The 26,446-nt window shown below is 41.1% G+C and overlaps 1 protein-coding gene across 1 annotated transcript in view; it reads right to left on the reverse strand.

The window, feature by feature from the left end:
- Positions 1-26,446, reverse strand: part of PIGU (phosphatidylinositol glycan anchor biosynthesis class U) — a 591,944-nt gene that overhangs the window by 364,487 nt on the left and 201,011 nt on the right. The window contains exon 5 of the mRNA XM_044090281.1: positions 17,002-17,111. Within this exon, the coding sequence (XP_043946216.1) occupies positions 17,002-17,111 (110 nt within the window). The remainder of the gene's footprint in view (positions 1-17,001; positions 17,112-26,446) is intronic.

Below are 26,446 nucleotides of genomic sequence, written 5' to 3' on the forward strand. Positions count from 1 at the left end.
TGTTCCTGCTCAAAATGTCCGCCAAAATGTTGGATTTCCTGGGAGTGTGTGTTGCAAGCAGAAACTGCTGACAGGACATCACCCATTGCCAAATCCTCATGGTCTCTTGACACAGGGTAGAGGAATGAGTTCCTCTTTGCATGTTCGGATACCAAACCACTGACGTGTTGTCCATTTGGATGGCAATTACACTCTTGGGGAGAAGGTCCTGAAAGGCCTGCAACACTAGATGGACTGCCCACATCTCCAAAACACTAATGCGAAGATTGGTCTTGTACCTCAACTAGGTACCTTGGACAGTCTTCCCTTTGAAATGCTCCACTACACCTCCCCAGAAGGGAAGCATCCATCCTAACCATGGCCTGGGAATCGGGAAGAACAAAAGGTTGCCCTGCCATGACAAGCAGTGACTCCAACCACCAGTAATGTGGCAGTAATAGATGTTTATCAAAGCTACTAGAAGCTCCACAGGCTGCATTAGATAAGATGAGAGAACTGCTAGAGTCCAGAGTTCATTGTAAAATTCTCATGAGGAATCTTAGTAGATGGAGGAAAGAGACGGTGATATATGCCCAAGGAAATGGAGTACTAAAGCTGCAGAGGGTTTATGAGCCTGAAGAACGTGAAAAGCCTGTAGACGAAGGGAAGTCAGTCTTGACAACAGTAGCTTGGTTATCTGAGTGACTGCATCTAACCAGCAATCAATAAATATCAACATTTGCACTGGTTCTGGTCTGGACTTCTCCTAATTCAGAGTTATTCCTAAGGACAGATACAAGTACTGCCTTCTGATCATATGCAACACTTACAAGTAAAACCTGAACTCTCTACAAACATCTAGCAATATAAGCAGGTTCATTATTCTTTCCCTCCAAAAAGAGCTCCAGTCTAATGTTCTAGCAAAGGCAAAATGGCTTAAAGTAAAACAAGGATGTACTATTGTTTTCTACATGGGGTCAAAGTGTCCTACTAACTGTCAACACCTCTCCTGATTCAGTGCCACTCTGTAAACTTCTTTGACAGTCATGCCTATCTGTTGCAGGTCTTCTTTCACGCAATCAATCCACTCATCTCTTGGTTGAGCATCCTTAGTACCACTTGTCTTTTTTTGGCCTGTCCCAAATCTTTTTTCAACAAATCATCTTCTGCTTTTTTGTACATGCCCAAATCACCATAATCTGTTCTCTTTTAACTTCTTTGCAGTTTGAGCAATACTGGCTTCAGCTGTGATGTCATTAATTCAGCTATCCCACAATGTGCATCCTGCTACCTAACTCTGGCACTTTATCTCCTTCACTACATCTACCTTCCATAATTTTCACCTCCACCTTCCACTATTGCTCTGTCTTCACTGCCCAGAGTTCTGTACCATACAGTAGTACTGATCTCACCACTGTTTTGTACACCTTACGTTTCAGCTTCTTTGGCATTCTTCTGTCACACACTACACCCGATACTCTCTGCCAGTTGGCTGTAGCACCTCTGATTCTAACTTTGACCTTCTCATTTGGACTTCCCCTCTCCTCATCTACTCAGTCACCCTAAACATCTCTAAACATCACTAAAAGTAACTATAAAGTAGGAACAAAAATAGAAAAAAAGAGTATATCTCATAAAAATGACATATAAACAGTAGCAGCAAATATACATAGCTATAAATATAGGAAATGCAAATGGTAAACACATCCAAATAAGCATATATAAAAACGTATAAATACATATATAAAGAAGCATACATAAAAGGAAGTGAATGTATGAAAAATACATAGAACATTCCTAAAAACATGTCCAAAGCAATACATATACAATAAAAAGCACCTTTCTACTGAAGTGTACATGAACTACAATCTCCTACGCATATACAAACAAAAATGTATATAAAAATGCATAAAAATGTATGAAAAATATAAACGTAGAAAATATATATATATATATATATATATATATATGTGTGTGTGTGTGTATATATATATATATATATATATATATATATATATATATATATATATATATATATATATATATAAAAAAAACAACCATGCCCATGCCAATATAAAAACATGCTGGCTGAACTAAATCTGAACCTCACTAGAGCTTCAGGGGTCTACCTAGTAAAAAGGGCTTAAGTGTAACTTTGTCATTTCAACCAAATGCTTTGTCGGCCTGCATGCTAATAATCCATTTGGTCTCCCTCTTTTCTGTCAAATTTTTAAGATTACCTAGTCTATCACTACGCTGAATAAGTTCTATAACTAGAAATAAAAACTATGGGTTGAACCATGACTAAGTATATGTTTAGCTAGAGCACTGCCTTCATCCTCCATATTGACTGTACATATATACATTATATATATATCTATATATATATATATATATATATATATTCCCTCACACGGTCTTAAAGTACAATTATATAAAAGGCAGAGCATCTCGTGCATGAAGCCAGGTATATTAGGTCTCTAGTTTTGCAATCAGCATCATACCTAAGCTTATAAACAAAATTAGTTATTGGATGAATAAACTTGTTATTGTTATACATATATGAACAATGGTTACAGCTTCTACAGGTAAAGGTACCTTGCTGCTGTGACATAACTCTCCTTACTTGACTGTGCCCATCATTATAGCATAAAAGTCTCTTCAATGACTTATTATTCTTATAAGAGAAGGTAGGGCGAATACCCACCACCTCTTGTAGCTTCTCATCTGCAGTGAGAATCTGCCAATTCTTATAGATTTTATCTCAAACAGTCTTATTCTTCGAAGCATAAGGAATTGTCACTCTACACTTATGGGTCACATCAGATTCCGCAGCAGGGGTATTAGTAAATTACTCCTTAGTATCTCTAAAATAGGGTCTACCTTTTTGCGTCCTGTCAACAAAATTGGTATCTCTTAAGTATTCACATTCCTGAGGTTTATAGCCTTTACTAGACACAATGGGTCTAAGAGGTGGGTCCTGATAATTCTTATGCATCTTGTGAAGACCCCTGATACTCAGGATATATGGTGTTTCAACTACAAAATATTTATATATTTCTGGTCCTATCAGACTAGACATAAACAATTCATATAAATCAGTATGCACATCACAAACTATTTTATTCAATCGCTCATTACTCAGTTTAACATATATGTCAGCTTCACTTAGCATGTCACTCATTTTCCTCATATAATCTGTAGCATTCATCACTACTGTAGCCCCACCTTTATCCGCGGGTCGAATAGTAATATTTTCATTATTATTTATTAATTCTAATAAAGCTCTATATTCATTACCTGTTATATTATAAAAGTTGCCATTCCTATTCATTGAAGTATTAACTTCAATAATATCTTTCTCACACACCTTCTCAAAGGCTTCTAAAAGTGGGTGTAAAGTTAGTGAGAAAGAATTAGGCTTTTTAAAACACATTACACTACTATCGTTACTTCCAAAAATTAAACTGAGCATAGCATTCCTACAGAATATTTTAATATCTGCAATAAAGTCTACATTATCAGTTCTTAAAGAGAGTATAAATGACAAACCTCTCTCTAGTAGATTAGTTTCATCAGCATTCAAAACATAATCAGAAATGTTAGCAATTAGTCCAGAGTCAGTTTTTTCCGAACTTTCTTCGTTTGTATTTTCAGATTGGATCTCCTCCGAATCCATCCTCCATTTTCTCCCTCAGCTCTGCGAACGTTGTAATGGTGGTTGCTTTTTTATAGGCAATGGAAAAAACGGAAAAGCTGACTGTTCAATATTCTAAACAACTTCCTTCACTTTCCTCCTGATGTCAACACCCTGTAAGCCAACAGTAGATGTTGTAGGGCGCTCCTGGGATGTACTTGCCACACCTTCATTAGCAGAAGATTCATCTGGTTGGCTAGATGAAATCTGCAGATCCAATCGAGATCTTGTAGTAGAGTCCATAGGCCAGGCAGAAACCTGCCCTTTCTTAAAGTCACTAAAATCTCTATGTAGTTTCTTCTTTTTCTGAAGGTGTAGTCTTTGCTCAAAAGCCACTACACTTGCTGTTAATTCCTCTACGAATGTATTTAATCTACTGAGCGATATAGCATTGCTCATTTTCTCCTGCAAGTTCATGATCACAGTTATCAGTTCACTCTCTAAAACTGCATATTGTTCAATTAGAAGTCTCGTATATCTGAAACTAGTTTCCAGGTTAAGTTTCTGGCATTTTCAAAGGAAGTCAGGATAAGCAGTGTTGTAAGTGGGCATTTTAAGGATGAGCAAACCCCTCGGCACTATTCTAAAGTTTAAGCAAGCTTCCATATGCTTGTGTTGCCAATGCACTCATTTTGATTGCAAAATGTTATTCTCAGTGTCCCGCTTCAATAGTAAAACATTTTCAGAGAGTCATAATTCTCGGCACTGACATCTGTACACACATTAGCAATACAGTTCATAAGTGGATTACCCTCAGCTCATAGCAGCTTCTGAAAAATATCAGTGCTAGCAGCAGTTCCTTTTCGGATGGGATTGTACTCGAGCTCAAGCTCAGCTCCCTTGGCCATGCTTTACCAACTCAAAGAACCACAAATAATGTAATAAAGCACACAAGGGAGTTGGTGAATTAAGCTCCTCTTAATACACAACATAGAATATAGAAGAAACCAGGAAACAAGAAATGCTCCTAGCACTCACTGGTGCAAGGCAGAGAAACTGGTCCTGAAATGGGTGCTGGCCCATTGCAGTGCACACTCACGTACACATGCAAGCCAGCCAACTCTCACAGTTTACTAAATAAAATCAGCGAGTGAGTCTGAAATATTACAAATGAATAAAAACTTGATATTTTAGTAATGTGAGTCAGAAATTTTACCACTGGATTGTGAACTTGATATTTTCCAAACTACTGAATCTTAACAGTTTCATGGTTGGCTACTAAAGATTTTTACAGCTTTTCACTACAGCAGATGTCAATCTATGCATGAAGAAATACGTTAACGTGAGAATTACTAATAAATGCTATGTTAAACATGCACAGCTTGGAGAAGGTCTATATAATTACATGCTATAGGACTATAAGTTTAGAGTCAGACTAACATTTTCATTTTTTTTTGTTTGATTTGGGGACTTAACTATCACTGAATTAAATAGAGAAATGTTTTCTTTTCTCTAGTACGGAAAAAAATTACTGGACAGCCACAGCTTAAAAATGTTGAACAACTACTCTACTGTGTGGGTTAGTGGGATAAATCCTTGATTATGCCCCAAAGTCTGAATTTGATTTGTGACTGGGGCACTGAAAGAGCTGTTAAGTGGAGGGTGGGAATAAGCAGCTTACATCTGCTCACCCAGGCTGGACAAAGGAAGTTGGTGGACCCAGACAGCCAGTTTGCTCTCGTACAAGTGAAGGCTTTCCTGCAATCAATGTCTGCAGGAGGGAAGGATGTGATCTGGTGAGCATGTGAAGCATGCACACATCAGAGGGAATGGTACAGGACACTGCTGCAGTAAAGCAGGTGCTCACATCAACCACCAGGGATGGGGGTTAGGGCCACAACAGACGCATCCCTTGTAGTTGTCTGTGTGATAGCCACACCATGGACTGCTTTCATCCTGGTGGCGTGGAATGACTGGGCAGTGGTGGTGGCTTGATGGATGGCAAGCAAATGATCCACAAAAAAAGAGAGAGGAAGAAAAATGTATGCAACTGGTTCAAATGCTTACATGAAGTATTAACATGTCAGACATGATGGTGTACAACTCTGTAAATCTGACCGCCACTTCTAACATAAATTCCCTTTAGGGAGCTCTGACCATTGTTTCTTGTTTTGTTTTTTTTTTGCAGTACTGATTCAGCAGCTACTGCAAGACATTGTTTTACATCCAGGAATTTTTTGTGAGCTGACAACTCTACCATTTGTGAATTTACTTATAGATAACACTGGGATGTATGCAAATAAATTATTCACACCCAAATAAGTTATACACTAATTTCAGTTAATTACATAATTATATAAATGGAATCTGCCTTATTACCCATTTTAACTCTTAACTGTCCAGATTTCACAGAATGTCCAGGTTTTGCCTCATATTTTTGGACTGCGTCTCATAAAAGTTGTGGTTTTCTGGCAAATCATTGAGCATTGAAGTCACTAAATAATGACAGACATTTTTGTTTAAGACTTTATAAACTTCTGAAAATGCATGCTAAAACAACACCTTTCATTCTAGCAACAATATTTTAAATCTTTACCTATTTTTGTGCCTTTGCCTCCACATTATTTTTGGCTTTGTCCAGTTTTCTTGTGCTAAGAAATTGGTAGGTATGTTAACCACAAATATACATATGATCCACTAGTCCTGGGAAAAGACCTCTGGGTGAAGTCTAAGCTACTACAGAAGTACTTTCCTACTCCCCTAAGAAAGCAAAACTAAACAAAAAGTCATGCAAATTAAACAAAATCCACTCTTACACATGGTTAAGGACAATAAAATATTAATTACGATGAAGTAAAAGAATGACTGAGGCACTGAATGGGTCATACATTCTGAAGAATCTGAACTGACCCCTTGAACAGGACAGGAATTTCTATCTAGATGTTTGGTACAACAGCCCCTGCACTTGAAATAAGTTGCTATAAATCATTTCTGATTGTAACAGGAAATGTTATGACATTAGTATGTAAATAATACTGGATCGCCAAGAGTAAAGTAATATGTAGCATGGGACCAAATACGTGCTGACATTACTATGTAAATAATACCAGATTGCCAAGAGTAAACTAATATGTAGCATGGGACCACATAAGTGCTGAAATTACTATGTAAATAATACTGGATCGCCAAGAGTAAAGTAATATGTATCATGGGACCAGATATGTGCTGACATTACTATGTAAATAATACTGGATCACCAAGAGTAAAGTAATATGTAGCATGGGACCAGATATGTCATGACATTACTATGTAAATAATACTGGATTGCCCAGAGTAAAGTAATATGTAGCATGGGACCACATATGTGCTGAAATTACTATGTAAATAATACTGGATCTCCAAGACTTAAGTAATATATAGCATAGGACCAGATATGTGCTGACATTACTATGTAAATAATACTGGATCGCCAAGAGTAAAGTAACATGTAGCATGGGACCAGATATGTGCTGACATTACTATGTAAATAATACAGGATTGCCAAGAGTAACGTAATATGTAGCATGGGACCACAGAAGCTTCCTGGGATATTTTTAAAGTTAAGCATTCCTTGAGGTATCCATTGACAATGTTTCTATGTTCATCCCCAATGGTCAGATGTTTTAATAATCTCCTTCATAAGGATGGATAAAACTGTTATCATGTAACTACCAAGCTATTAGTCTTAAAATAGGCTAAGGAGAGGCTTTAAAAGTTATTTGATTCTACTATTATATCAAACTTGTTCACATTTTTTTTTAAATTAGATTCTACCAAACATGTCCTACCCTGCCCATGCTTCACCAATCTAACACATTTTTCTAAACCAACAAGTGGCACTATGGTTTAACAAATGTCCATACCTCAACCTTTCCAAGGCTCAGTTCCTTCCTCCCAACTCTTGAACCATAAACATCTATATTATATTCTGTGTAAATTATTTTATTATAGTTTTGGGTATCTAAGGGAATAAAAGTATGAGGTCAGTGACTCTGTATTGCTGGGTATATATATCAGACCAATTTGCAGTTCATGTTGTGTTGCTTAAGGTTAGGTGTTGGTACACATCTTATTTAACATATTATCTGCACTTCTTCCATGCAATAAGTTTTCCTTTCTTACTAATGTTATTTAGGACTATAAAATGCAGCAAACTGTTTGTTTCTCTAGTGACATATAAAAATGACAGGCTACCATGATAACAACCAAGATCTGGTGTGATGTCTTGGTTTTAAATTTGGCAGAGCTAAATGCAGTTTTCTTCTTTCTGGACCCTCAAAATTTCATCCAAGTTTTGGTTAACAAACTTGGCTATTCTAATACTTATTGAATAAAAAAACAGACACAACCACTTTGGATATGCTTTCATCAGATCACATTCATCAATATAGTCACTTTTAGTAAAGAATTTTAGGTATTAAAGTGGCCACATAGTACAGAGGGACAAAGCCCTTACTGCTCCCTAGATGACCCACGTTTGAATAGAGGCATGGATGGTGGAGGGGACACAGGGAGTGGATAGGAGTGAATAGCCAACACTGGTGAACCATCCTGGGGAGAGGGTGGCTGCCTAGGCTCACTGTAATAGAGCGGCATTATGAACCTGCTGAGCCCTATACTGCATAGGCAGTGTGCCACTTAGTTGGGAGGTTGAACATGTATGGAAGCTCATATGCACCAACTGAAGAGAGAGATCGCGGAGCTCTCTATGGTGCTGTAAGGTGGTGACAGTTAGGCACACTTCCCTACAGCAGTATGACACTGCACAAGTGTCCTTGACCTCCCCACCCATTCAGGAAGTAGGTCAGTTTGAGCTCAGGGGTGGCTAAGGTGGGTGTGGTAGACCTACTGAATATGGTGAGGAATTGTTGGCAGTTGATGGACAGCTGTGCAGGTGAGGGGGGATTTTGTGCATTGTCTAATCAACAGCTGTTTCTTCGACAACTCTCTTCTAGTCAAAATGTTTAAAAAAACTGGTGTGGTCTGTCACTAAATTAAATGCCTCCTTTTGTGCATAACTCAAAAAACAGATAAAGACATGTTTGGAATCTATTCACCTGACATTTACAGTTCACTCAGTAAGACCATTAGCACTTTCATACAATGATAGGTTAATATTTACTATTATACAATGTCATCTCCGAAAAGACGAGAAACGTTCATGCTGACTGGCCACTCCAACCAGCGCGCACATATTAAATCCAAAGTAACTTAAGTTACAAGTCCAGCCGCTAAGAAATCATGCAGCCCTGCCTTTCTTTTCAGAGATGACATTGTATAATAAAAGCATTATTCACCTGTCCACATTTCATGAGAAGGGAGCAGAGAACGTTATATTAAGCAATTCCCCAGTCTCATTTTTTTCTCAACACCACATTGTCAGCACCCCCTTAAACTATTAGTATTACGTATATAAAAGTGCATACTGAATTAAAAAAAAACAGTAAGGCAATTTCAAAGGTATTACGTCCCATTTGGCTAGTGAAACTTGGGAAAAATGAACAAAAGAAAACAAAATGGCTAGACCTTTCACTTTCACTGTGAACAATGATTCCTACCCACCCCCCCCCAATTATCTAAGGTCACATTACGACTCCCTCATTGTGATTTTCGGTACACAAGAATAAAAGGGAGCTCCCGCACTGAAACTGACACTACATGACTGGGAAACAGCATGCCTAGCTACATACGAGTCTGAGGCGGGAAGGAGGAGAATATCTGTTTTATGATCAGTTCTGTATAATGGAACGTGAAATTATGTACAAAGCAGCTCTAATCGTCAATACCCTAGTGGCTTCTTTAGCTGTAGTTGTTGTAGTTCGACAAAGTTTTACACGGCTAGCAAGGTAGGCGGGAACATAACATCTAAATTATATTTTTTCCATTTATAGTTGGTGTGATGGATGTAGAGTAGAGCAGAAGAGCAGCAGTGCTTGGGAAAATTATGTTTACTGCATGGCAACAAGAAATGTACCACTCAGTTTTTTGCAAACGTTAAAAGCCGATGTAAATCATACTTCTATACTGCAACTTTTGTATGAGGAATGTTCCTGAGTGTGACGCTTAAAAAATCCACATTACAGACTATTCAACACTGAAAAAGACTGTCATGTATATACTGGTAATGTTTTAACAATATCCATGATAAATTATTTTGAAACATTAATTCATAAAAAAAAAGCTTTTTATAAGTATGAAGAAACAGTTATTATACAATGTCACCTCCTACTGTTTGGAATATAATTCTCAAAAATTCAAGACAAAACAGAGGGACAGTGGCTAACTACATCAAAGTGTGGACTATTTTACCTCTCAAAAAGTGGAAGAATACAAAGTAAAGCAAACAAAAACCTAAATAACAACACAAACATAACACAACACAAAACTAACATCACTGTATAATAACAATAACCCACGGCTGGGTGTGGGCAAAGAATAGTTGTGTAAAATCTTACCATAACCATAGATGCCCTTCTCTTCCATGTTGCAGTATTCTTGGTGTGGGATTTCCTGCCTTCAGGTGACTCGTACGTTGGCTCCTATACAAAAGCTTCATCTTGGCTGTTGCAGCTGCGTGGGATGTCACATGTAGGGCCATAAACCAAGGACCCTATGTGTGACGTCTGCACACACAATCCTCAGAACTTGAAGCTAAGCAGGCAAAGCAGATAGCCTAACAGGATAGGCTGCCAAAGGTGACATGTATAAGGCCCTGGGTTTCTTCTGTAATGGAGAGAGGCATCAGGGAGCAGTTAGACTTGTAGAGTCTGTGAGGGGGAATGGTGGATGAGAAGGAATACTGCAACATGGAAGAGAAGGACATCTGTGGTTATGGTAAGATTTTACACTACTACTCTACGTCCTTCTATTCCTATGTTGCAGTATTCTTGGTGTGGGAGAGTACCACAGCTTAGCCTGATGAAAGGGTGGGGGATGCAGAAGATGATTCCACAAAGTATTGTAGGATTGCCCTGGCAAATCCTGCGCTTGCTTTTGAGATTTGGTCCAATTTGTAATGTTTGGTGAAAGTGTGGATAGTGGACCATGTAGCTGCTTCCATAATGGAAGCTGTGTCCACGCCATTTTGGAAGGCCTTGGAAGTGGCCACTGCTCTTCTGGAGTGTGCCTTAACCCCAACTGGGTTTTTTTTCCGTGGTGTGAGTAGCAGAAACCGATTGCCTTTCTAATCCAGGATGCAATGGTCTGTTTGGTGACTGCCTTGCCCAATGCCCTGGGGTGGAAAGATACAAAGAGTTGTTTGGATTTCCTAATGTCTTTAGTCCTATCCAGGTAAAATCTCAATTGTCTGTGGACATCTAGAGAGTGGAGTATAATCTCTCCTTGGTTAGTGGGAGAGGGGGAAAAAATTGGGTAGGTGAATGGATTGATTTAGAGATAAGTCATTGACTACCTTGGGCATGAAGGAAGGGTTAGTTCTCAGTATGACCCTGTCCCTATGAAAAATGGTGTAAGGTGAGCATGCCATTAAGGCTTGTAGCTCAGAAACCCTTCTGGCAGAGGTAATAGCCACTAACAGTACTGTTTTCCAAGTACAAAACTGTGGACAGGCTGTATTAGCCAGTTTGAAGGGGAGTTGGGTGAGTTTTTCCAGGATGAAGTTCAGGTCTCATGGAGGAAGAATAGGCTTCTTAGGTAGTCTAATATGTAAGACCCCTTTAAGGGAGAGCTTCACATGTAGCCTGGCTAATAAGGGAGGATCTAGAGGTAAGCAGCCTGGTAATGCGGAGAGGTACACTTTCATTGATGAATAGGAAAGTCCACCCTTTATAAGTTGACACATATATGAGAGGACTAGGGGGGTGTCAGCCTCGTAAGGGTCCCTTTCCTGTCCCAGACACCACTGAGTAAATCTTTCCCATTTGGCAAGGTATGATTTTCTAGTAGTGTGTTTCCTGGCCTCCCTCAGGACTGATAGCATGTCCTCTGAATAGTGGTGTCTGAATGGGGTTAATATTTTATCACTCACAGAGTCAGGGATAGCATTTGCAAGTGTGGGTGTAGGAGAGTTCCTTTGTCTTGTGTCAGAAGGTCCACTTTGTGGGGTAACTTGCAGTGACTGCCCTTGGCTAAATTGAATAGAAGGGGGAACCAGTGCTGCCTTGGCCAGTAGGGAGTCACTAGCAAGATTTTTGGTTTGTCCTTCCTGATTTTCAGAAGGACTTTCTGAATCAGAGGGAAGGGGGGGCATACAGGAACTTCCCCTCCCAGGTGAAACTGAAGGCGTCTACTCTCCAGGCTTGGGGGAGTAAGTCTTTGTGCAGAAGGTCTGCAGCTGCCTCTTCTGGGGGGAGGCAAACAGGTCTATTTGTGGACTGCCCCACCAGTGGACTATGTCTAGGAAGACCACCCTGTCCAGCATCCATTCGTGTTGTGGAGAGGATGTTCTGCTCAGGAGGTCTGCTTGCTTGTTGTCCTGCGAAGGAATGTAACTGGCTTGCAGGGATAGGTTGTGCTGGGATGTTAGGTCCCAAATTAATAGGACTAGCCTGCACAATTGGTATGCCTTGGTACCGTCCCTGTTTGTTGATGTACCATATTACAGTGGTATTGTCCGTCACTATCAGAAGAGGGCCTGGTAGCAGTAGTGGTAGGAAGGTCTGTAGAGCTAAAAGGACTGCTGTCATCTCCTTTACATTGATGTGTTTGGTTATCATGGGAGGTTGCCACTGGGCTTGGACTCAGAGTGCAAGGTGGCTCCCCAAACCTGAGTCTGAGGCATCTGTATGCAATATTTGTGTGGGTTGAGGGGGTTGCAGTGGAAGCCCCGGGTTTAGTTGTACTTGTTGGATCCACCAAATGATTTCCTTCTTTAAATAGGGAAGAAGGAGGATAACTTGTTCCAAGTGACTCTGGTGTTGTGACCAGATATTTTTAGGTACCATTGCAGTTTTTGCATATGCATTCTGGCCAATGGTAGCATGGGAATGGTTGCTGCCACCAATCCCAGGAGTCAAAGGAATTGCCTTGCAGTGACTGTCTGGGACAGCAAGACTTCCTGGAAGTGGGAAGTTAGAAATAGAACCTTGTCATGTGGGAGAAAGGCTTTCATTCATTCTGTATTGATTCTGCAACCTAAGAATATCTTGTCCTTGTCTGGGTTCAGGGAGGACTTCTTGAGGTTTGGGGTGAACCCTAGACTTTTTAGAAGGGACATAGTGAAGTGTAGATACCTTAAGAGGGAATCTTTGGATTGTGCTAGGATAAGGATGTCATCCAGATATGGGTAAATCTGGATTCCTTGGATCCTGCAGAAAGCAATGGCTGGAGCTAGCACTTTGTAAACACTCTTGGGGCAGTGGATAAACCAAAGGGCAAGCCCGTAAATTGGAAGTGCGAGGATGGGCCAGAGAAATGCAGGAAACGTCTGTGTGAGGCCCTGATGGGAATGTGCAGGCAAACATCTTTTAGGACTAAGGTGACCATGAAAGCATTTGAGGGTATGAGGGGTAAGTGACAGCATTTTGAAGGTGGGTACCTGCAGGTAAAGGTTTAGGAAGGAGAGATCCAAAATGGCTCACCAGGGACCGTCCTTTCGAAGGACCAGGAACAGACGGGAGAAGAATCCCTTTCCTTCTTGTCCTGTGGGAATTAGCTCCATTGTGCCTTGTTGTTGCAGGTCTGACAGAATTTGCGGAAGAAGATGGCATTGGTTTTTTGGGGGAAATGGAATGCCCTTCCAGGGGGGAATTTGTTTCCAGGATAAAAAGTACCCTTTTTGAATAATGGTTAATGCCCATTGGTCTGTAATGATTTTTTGCCAGAGGGGGAGACAGTGGGCAAGGTGAGCTGAGAGGGGCAGATGGGTAAGGCAGTCACGCATTATTAGGACCTCCCCTGTCCTGAAAGGGTTGTCTAGGCTGAGGAGGTGGGCCAGTAGGTCTGGATGAGGAATGTCTTCTACTTCCTCTTCTGGGTCTGGAGGAGGAGGCAGGAGAATGTGGGTTACGCCTAACAAAGGTAGTCTTAGCTGGGTAGTTCCTATAAAATTTGGGTATAGGGGATACCAGGAGATGTTTTATATCCTGTTACTCTTTGCTTTTTAATTACAGATTCTTAAATAGGTCTGCAGATTGCTTTCCAAAGAGGAAGTTGTACTCCGGGGGTGGGGGGTGGGGGGGGGTGAGGGCGTCCAAGATTTTGAACTTGAAGTCCTCTGGCAGATTCTGTAGTCTAAACCAGGAATATCTCCTAAGGACAGATACTGATTCTGCCGAGCGAGTAGAAGCTTCTGCAGCATCGTAGCTGCATCTTATGGAGTGTCTAACCACTTGTAGGGCTAAGGACAATTTGGAGGAGATATCTGTCTTAATTGGACTGTCAGGGATTGAAGCCAGCATAGAGGTGGCTTGGGATACTAAGTCCAGGGTATACTTGGTCATGTCTGTTTGACAGTTAATGGCTCGGAAGGCCAAAGTGGAGGAAGTGTACACCTTCTTGCTTATCCTATCCATGGATTTGCTATCTTTATCAGTGGGCAATAGGGAGGCAGAAGGTAACAACCTAGACTGTTTATCAGGGGCAGTGGCAATCACTACTGGGTCTGCTAAGGGTGGCTTTATGAGGAATTTTTGTTCCTCTGGCACCTTGTAGAAGCAGTCTGGGTGCTTAGGTGCAGGAGGCTGTGAGTCAGTTCTAGAAGCTGCAGTAAAGGCATCCAAGTATGCTGGAAGAACAGGGGGTACAGCTGTAGGGGAGCGGGACTCCACTTGCAGCAGTTCAAAGTATCTTTTTTGGGTTTCTGTCATTTGAGAAGTATCCCATTTGAAATAATCTTTCATTTTGGTGATGGTTTCACCAAATGTAATGTCTTCAGGTGGAGAATCCCCTTCCACAGAATCCTCATCAGAAGAATAATATTCCTTGGGAGAAGCAAACGGGAATGCATAAGAGATGGATTCATCCGAGGAAAAGTAGGAAGATTCATGTTCTTCTTCCTCAAGGAGGGGAGCCATGGGGATGGAAGAAGCAGAGGGAGGACTAAGGCTTAGCAAAGGCAATGTAGTTGTGGGTGAGGCAGAAGGCCTAAGAGCCATAAAAGCCTGCATAAGCGAAGAGGTTAAGGCCTCCCAATCTGGAGGGGCTTCAGAAGCAGGAGTAATGTGTTTTGTTTCCTGGTTCTTTTTGGTTGGAGTGGCCTTAGGAATCGGTCTAGAGGCGGGTTTGGCAGCGGCTGTACCCAAGGTCTGGATCCCTGTCGAAGGAACCACCAAATCTGGTTTCCCCTCGACATCGACAGGCGTCAGTGTCTGAGAAAGCTCCGTGGACGTACCGGTCATCGGCTGTGCAGCGGCCTCCAGGAGGGAGGTTGATGGAGCTGACAGATCCACCAATCGCTCAACTTCTACATCGGCAGTTGGCGGGGCATCTGGGTGCAAAGTGGCAGACGATGAAGGCCTAGGCATCTTGGCCTTCTTACGTAGAGGTTCTTGGGCGGCCTCCGAAGCAGGATCCATCCTGAGAGCCAGCCGTTTGAGGAGGTGATTTTCTAAGTAAAAATTTAAAGCTGCAAGGCGGCTACGTAAGGTCTTAGGAACAAAGGATTTACAAATAGGGCAAACATTATGGTCGTATTCCCGGCCTAAGAAGAAAACGCATTTGTCATGGGCATCCTTATGGTGAATTTGGCACCTGCACTGGCACTTTCCCTTTTCCCCGACATCAGCTGAAAGCTACAACAACCAAGTCTAAGCAATGCGAAAGATCGGTAAAATATCAGAAATGCAAAACCCCAATGGGTTACTTATCTATAGTCGATCCGATGTCTGGAGAGCGATTGTACGATGCAAAGTCATCTGCGGCTGAAAAGTTCTGAGGACTGTGCGTGCAGACATCGCACATAGGGTCCCTGGTTTATGGCCCTACGTGCGACGTCCCCCGTGCAGCTGCAACAGCCAAGCTGAAGCTTTTGTATAGGAGCCGAAGTACGAGTTGCCTGAAGGCAGGAAATCCCACACCAAGAATACTGCAACATAGAAATAGAAGGACATTGCTGGATTTACCCACGGTTAGCTTTGTTTGTTCACTCGGGCTTCGCCCTCATGACCAAACCAAGCCAACCGTGGGTAAATCCAGCATTGCCCACACCCAGCCATGGGTTATTGCTATAATATGCATGGTATTAGATGTAGATTGCAAGGGAAATTGAATAAAGATCTGGGAAGCTTACCATAATAAATAAATTAGGTCAACTTCAGTAAATTTACAATAGTTGGTACCATCTTTAATATCCTTCATAAAACAACATACAGAGGGCTAAAGATCTAACTTGTTAATGAGCTGTGCCTTGTGACAAGAGTAAAGGGTTTGAGGTTTGACTCTTTCCACTGCCATCTGACTACTGTATGATCTTGATCAAGTCACTTAAACAGCACTTTTTGTCAAATGGGAGACTGGGCTAGGCTCCTTAATGGTCTCCTGGACTGCATGCCTAGTAACTACCTACTGCCTTGTTTACGAGTGAGGGGTGTGGAGATCAACAAATGGATAGCTGCAATTATTGTGGTAACACTAAAGGAATTGTACTGGAATGTGGTGCTGAGCACCGAGTCATAGGACAAACCTTTAAGTTTACCACACAGTCTATATCTCCATCATTACCTAGAGTCACGAACACTGGTCAAGGACCAAAAAGATGAGATCCTGGACACAAGAGAAATAAATAAAGCTCCTTCAAAGGGTTTCCGGGCTCACTCTCTGTGAATAAAAAAACTCAGCAATCCATAAGGCTCTCAGAACAGACACATGGCTTTTCCGCTCTGAGATGAATTAACTGAGGAAGACAGGGCACCTAATGAGGGTGCCTTTTGTCTGCCTCTGCAGAACGTGTACTGTTCCAAGCTCGCCAAATGGAAGGAGGAACACACAGCACATGTTAGAGAGGGTATACTGCTTAGCTTGCTGGAGAATGCCTCAGGATCTCCCAGGAGGAGATGAGGACTTTTGCTGTAGACATAGAAGTCTGCTCTGTCCTGCTCAGCTTACCACCATCATACACCTCATCCGGGTAAAAAGCTTAGAAAATGGATGGACAGATAGAGGTGATCTATGCATTTCATCATAGTTTGACAAACCAGTCTTTGTAATGATCAATCATCTTGCAAACACAAATTGTAATCTGTTTCTAGGTGTTGAACCGTGGATTATATATATTTCGGTCTTGGAGACAGATAATTCTGTGAAACCTTCTCATACATTTTTCTTAACCTGAACAGGACAATAAAACAAATACTGCACTTACCCTGGTCTTGTAAGTAGAAAATTCTGATACACTTTTCCATAATTTTTTGGGAACCTCAACAGGATAATAAAATGAATGACACACTTACAAAGATGCCACTTTGAGTGGAATGTACTGAAGCTGCATAGGAGTTCGCATAAGTTCTGCTACATCAGCTGCATATCTGCTTGACTCAATCATTAGCTTCTGTCTTTTAAACTGAAAACAAAATACAGCAAAGTTTCAGGGGATTTTGTAAGAACATCTACAAACAACCAAGAAATACATGTATTATGTGAATGAAGAGAAATCTAATCCATTACATAGTATCTGACACCATAAAATGGCTGCACCTCCGAGGTGTGCAATTACAATGCAAAAAAAAAAACTTTAGAATTTGTATTATTAAAACAGCAGTGATCATCTTTGAATGGATTTTCATACAAGACATCTTCCAAGTGGCAATACATAAATTTCATAGCTACTACACAGCTAGCTCTGTGCAATTAAACAGTAAATAACACTTACTCATGAGCTTTGTTAAACAGGTCATCTTTTTTCTTTGATGACTCAAGGCAGGTACATATATTGGTAGTACAGGTCAAAAGCCAGAAAGAATACAGATGTACAATTGATATCCAGCCATAAAGTGTGATGATGTTGCAACTGGCTGCTAAAAGTATAACAAAGTATAGAAGCTGTTGCCAAAAGTGTACAATGGAGTGGACATGTTTAATTTTGTCAAACGGATGGTATTTACAACATACCACACTACCAAATGTAACTCTAAAAATACAACTTCAGTGCATACAAATGTGAACATTTACAAGATAGAATAATTCAGCTACTAGAACAAAGCATGCAGTATGCAACTCAAGTACAGTGCATTTACTTATTGTCTGCTTGTTTGTTAACTAGGTAAGTAATCTGACAGATGAAGGTAAACATTCAGCCACTAACTAGAGACAGCAAGCTGTATTAGTCTCTAGGCTGTGGCTCTAGTTATAATAAGAATGTTGAGAAAAAAACTGAGCTGGTTGTCCACCCATAATTTCAGTTTTGTTCCCCTTCCAATCCATATAATAAAGAATACATAAAGTCCCAAGTTACATCTTTGACCTTGCTATAAAAGCATTGTTTAGTTACAGATGGTATACTTATACTCTCCTTTAAACTCAGAGAATTGGGACCTAAACTGAGACACCACAAGAAGACAAAACTATGCACACCCTTAAACTAATACTTTGTTGAAGCACCTTTTGATTTAATTACAGCATCCAGTCTTCTTGGGTAGGAGTCTATCAGCATGGCACATCTTAATTGGCAATATTTGTCCACTCTTCCTTGTAAAAGTGCTTCAAATCTGTCAGATTGCGAGGGCACCTCTTGTGCACAGCCCTCTTCAGGTCATCCCACAGATTTTCTATTGGATTTAAGTCTGGGCTCTGGCTGAGCCATTCAAAACTTTAATTTTCTTCTGGTGAAGCCATTCTTTTGTTGATTTGGATGTATGCTTGGTGTCTTTGTCGTGCTGAAAGGTGAAATTCTTCTTCATCTTCAGCTTTCTAGCAGACGTCTGAAGGTTTTGGGCTAAAAGTGACTGGTACTTGGAACTGTTCATAATTCCCTCCAGCTTGAATAAAGCCCCAGTTCCAGCTGAAGAAAAGCAACCCCAAGGCATGATACTGTCATCACCATGCTTCATCGTGGGGATGGTGTTCTTTTGGTGATGCAAAGTGTTGTTTTTGTGCCAAACGTACCTTTTGGAATTGTGGCCAGAAAGTTCAACCTTGGTCTCATTAGACCGTAACACATTTTCCCACATGCTTTTGGAAGACTTGATGTACCCGTTTTGCAAATTGTAGCTGGGCCTGGATGTTTTTCTGTGTAGAGAAAAGGCTTCAGTCTTGCAACCCTACCCCATAGTCCAGACATACTGAGAATATGGGAGATTGTTGTCACATGTAGTACACAACCAGTACTTGCCAGAAATTCCTGCAGGTTCCCTTGACCAGTTTTTGTCTTGTCTTTTTATCAATTTTGGAGGGACATCCAGTTCTTTGCAACGTCACTGTTGTCCCATATTTTCTCCACTTTTTGATGACTGTCTTCACTGTGTTCCATGGTATATCCAATGCTGTGGAATTTCTTTTGTACCCTTCTCCTGACTGATACCTTTCAACAATGAGATCCCTTTGATGCTATGTAAGCTCTCTGCGAACCATGCCTTTTGCTGTAGCAGGCAACTGAGTAAATATCAGGAAAATCCTACTAGGACAGCTGAACTTTATTTGGGGTTAATCAGAGTCTCTTTAATTGATGGCAGATGTGTACGCAAGAAGACTGAATGCTGTAATTAAATCAAAAGGTGCTTCAACAAAGTATTAGTTTAAGAGTGTGCACACTTATACAACCATCTTATTGTACGTTTTTTACTTTTCAAATGTTTTCCCCTAAAAGATTTGTTTGTTTTTCAATTGAATTTTACAGGTTATAGGTCACATTAGAGGTGGGAAAAGTTTTGAAATTATTTATTGTGGTCTCATTTTTTTATATCACAAAAACCTGGCATTTTAACAGGAGTGTGTACACTTTTTATATCCTCTCTCTCTCTCTCTCTATACACATATATATATATATATATATATATACATACACATATATGTATATACATATATATATATATATATATATATATATATATATATATATATATATATATATGTATACACACACACACACACACACACACACACACATATGGGTCTACTTCTCTTGTTTGAAATTACACTTATTTGAACAAGAGAAGATTGAGACACAGTTTAGCGAAAGTGCACTTTCACGAAACTCACTTTACCGATCTCGGACTGCATTCTCACACTTAGTATATACAAGTACCGCGGGTCTAGGCCAACAGACAAAACAAGCCCCCCTGCACCCCCCCACACCCCCACTACTTATATATACCAACTCCGAGATCACACTACAGTGGGGGAAAAGGTATATTTCCTTGTCCCCACTGTACTGTGGCTTTGTAAAGTGAGGTTCAGTTAGGTGCACTTTTGCTAAACTGGGTCTCGATCTTCTCTTGTTCGAAAAGTGTAATTTTGAACAAGAGAAGTAGACGTGTACGTGTACGTGTGTGTGTGTGTGTGTGTGTGTGTGTATATATATATATATATATATATATATATATATATATATATATATATATATATATTATACACACATACATATATACATACACACACCCATATACGGGTCTACTTGAGATGACCATAATCTCAAAATCTCAGTAGACTGAAATTCAATGAAATAACTACAGCAGCCATGAACACCATTGTAAATTAATCAAAAACAGTCCAAGCCAAACTAGCTACTTGACCTCACCCAGACCCCGCCCACCAACCAATAAACCCAAATCCTTAAAAAATTCCACTGAATAATCATGACGGTCTTTATAGTACCGACATGAATATTCATAACAAACACTTGAATTAAACAAAACTATGTAGCTTCAACTTTAACGTTTTTGCAGGGGGGCTCACCCCCAAACCCCTGCTAATTAAAGAAACAAACTCCTAGATTTCACTTCAGTGTGCACATGAGTGAATTTCCTGTTCAGCTCAGCTTGGACTGTTGGAAATTCAGACATTCAGTCTTCTGAATGTCGGTATTGTGAAGTTTTGCTTATGTGAAACTGCGTGTTTCTGGTCTTAGAGTTATGAATTTCAGTTATCTCAAATAGACCTATATAGATATACATATATTATATATATATTACACACACACACACACACACACACACACACACACACACACACACACACACGCACACACACATATATATATAGGCCTCAGGTGACACAAGTTCAAGTAAGTGCGCAGATGTTTGTAGGAGCTGGTCATGTAGATGAGTGTGAGTTGCCACTCCCAGTTCACCCATCCCAGAAGAAGGAGGTGGCTCTGGCTCGCCATAATGTTGATACCTAGCAGAAGCACTAGCTGTTAACCACTGCAGTTTGAGCTAACCGAGTCTGTGCTGTCATAGAGCTAAATAAAGCTGAATGGAATCCAGTGCGAGGAGGCATGCTTCCCTCTGGGAAACAGCAGTAGTGTACTTGGTAAAGCTGCCGGTGGGGTGGGGGGAATGTACTCCCAATGGGGAAAGGATAGGCTGCCTCTCTGGCCCAGCTAACTGGCCTGATTCCTAACACCTGGCACTTGCTGAGGAATGGAAGGAAAGGGCTGATCAGGAATGCTTGGTAGGAATCAATATGCCATCTCTAGCCTAGCATCCATGTCCCTGAAATGAATGAGTTAACTGGGTGTTAGTGCAGCCACAATGAAATGAGTAGGTGTTTATAGTGCAGACATCGGGTAAAAAAAAAAAAAAAAAAAAAGGACAAGTAACTGAAATAGGGGTAGAGGCATTGCAAGAGGAACTAGAAAGGATTAAGCTATTGTATTTGGTTAAAGCTGAAAAATCTCTCAAGTGATTAGCACATACTAAAAATAAGAAAAAGAAACTTTACTATGAATATGATGACTGATCCAAGAGGCTTTTACCTATTAAGTATATGGATCTGTAACTCTGAAACCTAAATCTGAAGTTCCACCAATGTAGCTTTACAGTAAAAAAAAATGTGCCAAAAAACAAAAGAAAGAATATAAGGTGAAGGATCAGATGAGAAGGCAAGAAATGTGGAAAATGCATAAATATAGTTGCAAGTACAGAAAAAGTACAGTAGTGTACACTTACCATAAATGCAGATGTTCGAATGTATTCACTGTTGCAGTCATTTCATTTGGGTTATCTGCTTGCAGGTAGCCCTCAGTCGGCCTGATTAACAAAGTCTTGGGTCCTGCGTCGGTTGCTGTCCTTTTTCCATGATGTCAGGTTGTCAGGGGTATAAAATATGCAGCCGACGCCATTACATCAGTTTTTCTTGCCCCAGATGTCAGGTGCCCCCCTAATGGGAAGCAATTAAATATAACAGTACAAAGATATACCTCCAACAAAAAAGCAAATACACCAAAAAGGCTTTTAAGCATAGTAAAGGAAAGTAGAGGTATAGACAAAAGAAGTTAGGGGGCTGGAGGGAGGGTAAACAGGACTGCAACAGTGAATACACTCGAACATCTACATTTCTGGTAAGTGTACACAACTGTACTATGTTTTTCGTGTTTCACTGTTGCAGTCATTACATCTGGGTAGATTCCCAAAGCTATGGTTGGGAGGAGGAATTTAGATAGCATTAGGGCCAGCTATAAGGCCCTGCAAGACTGCAGTGGCAAAGCCAGCTCTGGATTTAGAGAAAATTGGCAAATGATAATGCTTGGTGAAAGTATGTACAGAACTCCAGGTAGCAGCTTCTAGGATGTCTCTGGTAGGGACGCCTCTAAGAAAGGCTGTAGAGGCAGATGCAGCCCTGGTGGAGTAAGGTCTGATCCCCTGGGGGATAGGTTTTCCATGGTGCTTATAGCAGAAATAAAAGCAATGGCTTACTCATTTAGAAATGGTTTGCTTTGAAATAGCCTTCCCCTCTGCCCCTGCAGCAAATGCCACCAGCAGTTGTTCAGATTTCCTTTGAGGTTTAGTCCTGTCCAAGTAGAATCTAAGTTGTCGGTGCACATCTAAGGAATGCAGTATCCGTTCCCCTTTATTCTGTGGATTGGAAAAGAAGGTTGGCAAATGAATGGACTGATTAAGAGCCACACTGGATACCACCTTGGGCATGAAGGATGGATTGGTTTTGAGGGACACCCTGTCCGCATGAAAGATGATGAAAGGCTTCACTGCCATAAGGGCCTGTAATTCAGATACCCTTCTAGCTGAAGTGATTGCTAAAAGGAAAGCTGTTTTCCAAGAAAGAAATTTTAAGTTTGCAGTAGCAGCTAGCTTGAAAGGAGGGAGAGTGAGTTTCTCCAAGACAAAAGTTAAGGTCCCAGGCTGGGGTTAGAGCTCTCCTGGGTGGTCTAAAATGTTTGGCCCCTCAGAGGAACTGCTTGAGCAGTGGATGAGAGAAGAGGAGAGGTTCTGTGTTATAATGAGCTGAAATGGCTGAAGCGTGGATTTTAATGGAGGAAAAAGACAGGCCCTTGTGAAGCATCTCAGTTAAGTATTGTAAAATCTGAGGTAAATTGGGTGCTGCTGTGCTCATCCCTTGAGATTGGTTCCAGGCACAGAATCTTTTCCATTTTCAGCATAAGATTTTCTAGTACTAGGCCTCCTTGCTTCTAAAATGATATCCATCACAGGTTTGCTGAGGGATGGTAAAGGAGAGATTAAGTAATTCGCCAGGCTGCAAGGTTCAGTGTTAGAAGCTGAGGGTGTAGAATCTGGTTCTCCTGCTGAGACAGCAGGGAAGGAGTCTGAGGCAGGTGCCATGGAGATAACCATGACACACTGTGCAGGAGTGGGTACCAGTGTTGGCGCGGCCAGTCTGGAGAAAGCAAAATCATCCTTGGTTTGCCCTGTTTGATTTTTAGTAGTACTTTGGAGAGCAGAGGCAGAGGGGGAAGATAAGTTTTTCCAGCTGAAGGACAGAGCATCCACTTTCCAGGCTTGTTTGTGGGGAGTCCTTGTGCAAAATTTGTCCAATTGGTAGTTCTGGGGAGAGGCAAACAGGTCTATATCTGGGCTCCCCCATTTGTTTGTCAACATGTTGAAAATCCTTGGTTCCAGTTTCCACTCATGTGGGTCCATGAGGTTTCTGTTTAGTCCGTCTGCCAGTGTATTTAATTTTCCTGGCAGGAACTGAGCTTGTAGGTGCACTTGGTAGCGCAAGACTGTGTTCCACAATGCCATGGCTAGTCTGCAGAGGGGGAAGAATGTCTACCCCCCTGCTTGTTTATGTACCACATAACAGTGGTGTTGTCCGTCTTTACCATTAGTTGTCCTGGAAGAATGTGGTCCTTGAAGGCTGTCAAAGCATTCTGTACAGCTAACATTTCTTTTTGATTGATATGCAGGTGCATTTGACTTGGGTTCCATTTGCCCTGAATGCACTTCCCTGCCAGGTGAGCCCCCCATGCATAGTCTGATGCATCTGTTGTTAGGGTTTGGGCAACAGGGGATGGTGTGAAAGGTAATCCCTTGTTTTGTTGGCAGGCCTCTGCCCACCAAAGGAACTCTAGGCATAGGCAAGGTATGATAGGAATCATTGTTTCTAGGTCTTGAGAATATTGACACCATAGGCTTTTTAGATACCACTGTAGTTTCCTCATATGCAGTCTTGCATATGGAATTAGAAGAATGCAGGACGCCATGCACCCCAAGGCTTGCAGTATTTGTCTTGCAGATAGCAGGGATTTTGTGGCCACTTGTTTGAAGTAGGTTGTCAAATGAATTTGTTTCTCTGGTGTGAAGTAAGCCATCTGGGAAGTTGCATTCAAGCTTGCTCCCAGGAATATAATTTGTTGACAGGGTACCAGGTGTGATTTCTTTTTGTTTATGGTGTGCCCCAGACAAGTTAGAACCCTTTGTACAAAGGCCAGATGATTCAAAAGTGTGTCCTGGCTTTCTGCCTGAATTAGGTGATCATCCAGGTATGGGTATATTTGAATATTTCTTTGCCTGCAAAATGCAATAACTGGAGCTAGGCACTTTGTGAATACCCTGGGCGCAGTAGATAAGCCACAGGGCAGTGCAGAGAACTGATAGTGCATGTAGCCTGCTTTGAAGCGTAGGTATCTTCTGCAAGATTCACTGATTGGGATGTGCAGGTATGCTTCTTTTAAATTTATTGTTGCCAACTAAGCATCTTTGCCTAGCACAGGAAGTAATTGGTGAAGAGTCAGCATCTTGAATTTTGGAATCTCCAAAAAGATGTTTGGAGTAGACAGGTCCAGGATAGGACGCCATGAATTGTCTTTTCTGGGTACCAGGAAAAGTCTTGAATAGAAACCTTGTCCCTTTTCCTCTTCTGGTACCAGTTGAATAGAGAAAGTACTTGTTTTTGGGCCTCTGCCCACTGACTTAGGGGTAGGTCCGGCCACCCGCTTGGTGTTGGCACCATGAGGAAGTGAAATCTGTATCCCTGGGACACTATATTTAAAACCCATTTGTCCTGGGTAATGAATTCCCAATTCTTTGCATGAAGAGCAATCTTTCCCCACAAAAGGGCAGTCAGTTGATAAGTGCTTGGAAATTTTAAAATCAAGTCATTGAGACAGTTTACCATAGTGAGGAGTCTTATTATTTCCAGATTTGGAAGTGGAGACCGCCCACTGCTTAGTTCTGTGTGTTCCCTGGGACTGAAACCTGGGTTTTTTGCTGTGTCTGGGTTTAGCTCGAGAAGACCTGGAAGGGGCTGGAATGGACCAATTCTTAGAGGGCCGGTTCCTACCAAATCTAGGAAGCTGAACTTGTAAAAAATCTTTAACAGTTTGCATAGATTAAGCTTTATCTTTCATCTTTTTAAGAACTTCCTCAGCCTTGTTGCCAAACAGGCGGTCCTAATTTAAAGGAGCATCCAACAATTTAGCTTTAACATGATCAGGCAAAGATTGCTCCTTAAGTAAAGCATGCCTTCTGAGCACAGACCCAGTAACAGCAGCCCTGCAAGAGGCCTCTAATGAATCAAAACCAAATTGCAAAGTACGTTTTCCAACTTGTTCAGCAGAATGTATTAAATCCTGTAATTCTTTATCTTCCACATAGTCAGGAATCAACATCATTTTCTGTTTAAGCAGTCCAATAACATGTTGCTGATACTTTAACATATGAAACTAGCAGTTTAAAGCCCTAATGGCCAAGGTTGCAGAAGTGTAAACCTTCATACCCCATCTATCCAGCGCCCTGGAGTCTCTATCAGAAGGGGTAGGATTTTTAGCAGTAGAAGCCTTAATGCCCTTGGGCGCCTGTGAAATAGTCTCTGGATCTGCAATAGGATTTCTAAAAAGGAACTTGTGGGACTCAGGGACCCTGTAGTATCTGTCAGGTTTTCTGGGAGCAGGAGGCAGGGAATCAGGGGCCAAACTAGATTCCGAAAAAGCATCATGAACAATGTCTAGTACAGGAGGAATAGCTAAAGGCCTATGCTGAGGTAGGAGAAGGAAATCCCTAAGCCTCTTTTTTGAATCAGAAAAATCCTGGCTTTCCCAGTAGAAATGCTCCCTTAGAGTATGTAAGGTTTCCCCAAAAGAAAAATCCTCAGAAGGGGAAGCAGAGGGAATGGTGTCCTCTGCATCAGAATCTTCATAAGTAGATAAGGGCAAATCCAGATCATCAGAAGAATCAGAAAAAAACAAAATCCTAATCAGAAGATTCATAATCAACTTCAGTCCTAGGACTCTTAGAAGGGGGGGGGGGGGTTGGCTACCCCTGATTAGAGTTATTAGATCTTCAGCCATTCTTATTTGTTTTTTAGGCATAGAGGCCTGAGCATGTGGCCTGGGCATCAGGTTTTTAGGCATGAATCGAGATTTATGCCTAAGTAAAGAAGGAAGCGTCAGTTTAATATGGAAATCCGAATGCCTGAATACACCCTCAGGAGTCGGTGCCTGCAAAGCGGCTCCAGACCCATTCAAGGTAGAGACATCTGCGGGTT

The sequence above is a fragment of the Protopterus annectens genome, chromosome 12.part0 (genome assembly GCF_019279795.1).
Source record: "Protopterus annectens isolate FY-2018-M chromosome 12.part0, PAN1.0, whole genome shotgun sequence".
Classification (NCBI taxonomy): Eukaryota; Metazoa; Chordata; order Ceratodontiformes; family Protopteridae; genus Protopterus; species Protopterus annectens.